Below are 4,836 nucleotides of genomic sequence, written 5' to 3'. Positions count from 1 at the left end.
AAAAAAAAAACCAAAAGCTCAAACACTTACCTTGCACTCACTCCACCATATTCCCTTCCCCCCCAACTCATAAAATTTGAAAGAAAATGTGATTTATGTTGTTTACCTACTTCCATAATGAAGAAGGTAAGAGAAATTGGTGTTGGCCGAGTGGTTAAAGCGGTGGATAGAATGTGCTGAAGTTTGTGCACAGAGTTCAAATCTTGTCTGAAAGGAGTGTCAAATTTGGCCCTTTGTTCCCTCATTTGTTTTTTTTCTGATAGGCATAGTTGATGAGAGAAAAAAAAAAGCAGTTAAGTGGAGGAAATTTGTTAGAGTAGTGGACAAGATGCGGTGCAGTATCTTATGTTTTGGTCCAGTTGGGTACCGTTGTCTTCCTTCCTTCTCTCCTTCTCGATGAAGAGTTAATAAAAAATTTGTTTCGGGAGGTGTTTTTTCAAAATTGCACAAATATCGGATAAGACACTTTGCAGGATCTTTTGCTCAGGTCCAATTATTTCCTAAGACCAGTTCTAGTCGGTGGTGAGTTTTGTCCTCCATCCTTTTGAAGAACTTGTTCAAGAGGTTTTGAAAAACTGACTGAGTATTGGATAAGACATTTTGCATTATCTTTTGCTCTGGCGCAGTTACTTCCCAAGATCAATTCTTGTCAGTGGTCAGCTTTGTTTTCCAGCTTTTAGTGAGGTTGATAAAAAAAAAAAAAAAAAAAAAAAAAAAAAAGCTAGTCGAGGCCGATGGATTTGTGGAATTGTAAAAGCATTAGATAAGATGCCTTGCATTATCTAACTGAGTTCAAACTGCAACTAAGGATTTCAGTTCCCATTAAGTTCAAATCTTTTCAAGGGTCAATCTTGCCCTTTTTCCATTTGGGGCAAGGAGGTCAATAAGGAACCAGTTTAGGGCAGTGAATTTACAGAATTGTTGGAATATTGGGTGAAATGTTTAAGAAGTATCTTCTGCTCTGGGCTGGTCACTCCTTGAGTTCAAATTGTGACTGAGGATTTCAATTCTTGCTAAAGGTTGGGGCTAATAGTCTAACCAAGGGACTGCAATGGATTGTAAAAATTGTAATTGGCAGAGAAGGATTGTAGTGACAAGCTATGAGACAAATAGCAGAGGTATACTGTAAACAAGAAAAAGGAAATCATTCTAGCCATGGCCAATTCCATAGGACCACATAATCTAATGCACATTTCTAATTTCAAGACAATGGTATGTAGTAATCTGGAGGAGATTTGGCTGCTATTTCTAACAGAAATGAGCTTAGGAAAACAAGAATGCTTGACACATGTAAGGTGGTTATTAGGTTTGTGCTTACCATAACGGCTTCGTCGTACATCTGTCGTGCAACCGTGTCTTTCTTTCCTGTGTAGAGCCAGGTTTTCAGCAAGTATTCATAGAAGCTGTCGCCCATTGCTCCGACTGAGAAGAGGTCTGATACAGATATACAAAGAGAGAAACATAACAAATTTAATTAATTAAGAATTAAGATTTGAAAATGAATTGTTGTTGACATTGTTTCAGTAAAAGAATTTCCTTCAATGAAAAATAAAACACGGGCAGGAACAAACAGGAAGCTGCAAATTATTACTTAAGATATTACAGTGATAGAAAGAACATGCAAATATGTACGTATGTATGTATATGTTCACTTCTATTTTTAATTATTTGAAGTCTTCCTGTAAGGAAGGAGCTGGTTTCTAACAATGATACAAAAGTCTGTTGTTGGGATGTAGATAAGAAAAGCAATATAACATGTTCAACTCCATAAAAGTCTTGCATATTTTTACAGTTCTGCTTACAAATTGTAAATGTGGTGTGCGAGTTAGCTGGTTGATTTCTACATCAGAAAACCTTTACTTTTCCAGATTGTCACTTAAGAGCTTACTAACAAAACCAAACACATCAATTATATATGATTAGTATAAATAAGAGTTTATAATCTGGGTACAGAGGCTGGAGTTTTAAGCCTGTACCGCTACAAAAGTACAAACTTTTTCCTGTCTGACCCAAACAACAGTATCCAGCTTGTTATGTAGATGTGTGTGTGTGAGAGAGATAGAATTAAGTTAGGTCACTCTCAGAGCTACAGGTAAAGTAATCCAGTGCAATTAGTCATATGATAAGGCTGTCAGCACCCTGCAGGGCAAAAGAAAAACTTGTCATCGGACAAATAGAGTTAACATCCATCCAACAGCTGGGAACGAGAGACGCCTAGTCTTTGTTTAGACACCTCTCTAGGAGGTAAACTAATAATGTTACACCTGCAACATTTTTTTTGCATCCAATAATGTAGACCGGTTCTTTTCAGGTGAATGCCTATATCGTTCACAAAGTGGAATTGGCCCTGCCCAAAAAAGCCTCAAGCATAGAGAGCACCTGATTTTTAACATCTCTATTACGTGTTACATAGTGTCTCTGGCTGTGGCCCAAAAAGGCAAAACACTCAAAAATTCCATGACAGAATGAAGGCTTGTGTAACCATGGGCAGTAAACCCTCTGAACACCTACTGTAAGAAGTGCCTGTCATTGTTACACTTGTACAAAAGGGTGTATTTCCATAGCAGGAATGTAAAGCCACATCCATGCAACTCATATCATGCTACTTCAATGTTTTAATGATGTGATTGTATATCTTTTGGATGACATTTTAGGGTAGGCGTGATAAGCCACATCTGGCTGGTTTGAACATAAAACAAATAGACTGTCTGGTTTAAATAATAAAAGAGGTTAAGAGAACCATGAAACGATGGCATTGCTTGAAACTTGAGTTGCTGCCATCATGTGTGGGGATAGTATAACAGTACATGAAGCAGTAAGAAAAAAAAAAAGGAGGAAAAGATGTACTTACGCTGCCCCCATTTTCCTGTTCTGGGATTAAGGTAGATAGGATACAGTCCCTGTGGGCGTTTTAATTGCTGTAAAGTTTCTCGGATTTTCATAACCTGCAACAGAAAACAGAGACTCACTGAGTTTTGAACCATGCACATACACAAACGCTTGTTGAAATACAGGGTGTCCATAAATTACCTTTACACATAAAAAAAAAAAAGAAAACTAAGGCTAACTCAACAGCGTTTATTGGAAAACAGGAAAACAAATTGAGTTTTATTTGAGACATCAGAACACTTCAATGTGGGCTCCATTGGTAAATGATCGATTTAACTTTATTATTATTATTATTATGGCATTGTTTAACACCCGTGTTCCTTGTATTTGTATTGTTCCTATTTGTTTTGTGTTTGGCCCTTGTGGCCAATAAAAGTATTATTATATTATTATTATTATCATTGTTGTTGTTGTTGAGGGCACGTACCTGGTGGTTAGGGAATTGCACTCACGATCATGATATTGTGGTTTCAATTCCCAGACCGGATGGTGCATTGTGTTCTTAAACAAGACACTTCATCTTGCATTGCTCTATAATCACTTCAGTGTGGGGCACCTTTGCACCTGTTCAGATAATGCCAATTTGATGGAGAGAAAAAAAATTTAGGCACTAATATGTTAAAACTGCCTATGTCATTCATATATATCACATGATTTCAACATTCTTTGGTCTCATCAGTGATGGACACTCAATTGCTAGAAATAGCAGTGACATCACCTCTCAGTATTAATGCTGCTTCTGTCACTAATATAAACATCTTTCATAAGCAGGAGTTTAATTGGTGAAATAACCTAAATGCTGACGATTAGACTATTGGAGAAAATCCACCAGATTTTCAATTCTATATTTGGACTGATACACTCAGCTGCTGACTGGAGAAACAGGGACATAACCCAAACTACCATTAGCACCACCCCCTCCTTTTTTCTCCCATTGATTAATGTTAAGAGTCATACAGACATGCGTTCTGTTACAAAACGCAACTGTTCTAAATATAATTCGGTGGTGCCTTTGTACAGAATACACCTGGCTTGCTGTGACAGACATTGTTCTGGCTTCAGTAAAGGAGAATTTTTGTTGTTATAGATTCCGGTTTTGCAAATTTTCCTAACTTTGCGAAATAGTTAAGAGAAAGAAGAAAAAAAACAAACAAACAAAAATTCTAAGAAATATAAAAGAAATGTATGAAAGGTATTGGAATTAGCCCCTATTGAAAGAGGAATCAAAATTGTTACTAATTAGTGACAATTGAAACTATAAAGGAGTAAAACAAATTTTGGTGGGTAATTAAAATTTAATTAGAGAGTAGGCGTGATTGTTTTTTTTGTTTTGTTTTTGCTTGTTTATATTTATAATTCTAGAGGTGTTCTACACATGTGTAGAAAAAGAAAATATAAAATAATACATAAACACACACACACACACACACACACACATATATATATATATATATATATATATATATATATGTATGTGTGTGTATATACACTGCATGACTAAAACCCTCCAAGGTGGTGCTCCAGCATGGCCACAATCAAATGACTGAAACAAATAAAAGACTATACATACATATATATATATATGTACACACACATATATGTGTATATGTACACACACATTCATATACACACACAAACATATGCATATAGCATACTTATAAGTGTGTGTGTGTATATATATTTATATTATATGGTGGGAGCAGTTTTTACATATTCCTTCATTGAAATTCTCCATATTGGAAACCCATCTACACTAACTTTCTTCCACCACCACTACGCACACACACGCACACACACATCAAAATATTTCTTAGGATATATTTTAAATTAATTTTTAACTATTTCCAAATATGGCACTGTTAAAAAGAAAGGGGCGTTTTTTTTCCAAATTACAAAAAAAAAAAAAATTATTTATTTGATGTTTAGTACATTTAATGAAGCTTTCAG

The 4,836-nt window shown here is 35.6% G+C and overlaps 1 protein-coding gene across 1 annotated transcript in view; it reads right to left on the bottom strand.

Moving 5' to 3' along the window:
- The window catches only part of LOC106870512 (mannosyl-oligosaccharide 1,2-alpha-mannosidase IA), an 88,854-nt gene that overhangs the window by 14,001 nt on the left and 70,017 nt on the right, over window positions 1-4,836 (bottom strand). Inside the window, exons 6-7 of the mRNA XM_052974527.1 lie at window positions 2,852-2,945; window positions 1,319-1,434 (exon numbers count right to left, since the gene is read on the bottom strand). Of these exons, the coding sequence (XP_052830487.1) occupies window positions 1,319-1,434; window positions 2,852-2,945 (210 nt within the window). The remainder of the gene's footprint in view (window positions 1-1,318; window positions 1,435-2,851; window positions 2,946-4,836) is intronic.

The sequence above is a fragment of the Octopus bimaculoides genome, chromosome 18, assembly GCF_001194135.2.
Source record: "Octopus bimaculoides isolate UCB-OBI-ISO-001 chromosome 18, ASM119413v2, whole genome shotgun sequence".
NCBI classification, from domain to species: domain Eukaryota; kingdom Metazoa; phylum Mollusca; class Cephalopoda; order Octopoda; family Octopodidae; genus Octopus; species Octopus bimaculoides.
The sequence above is the reverse complement of the archived record's forward strand: the minus strand, read 5'-3'. Positions and strand labels throughout refer to the sequence as shown.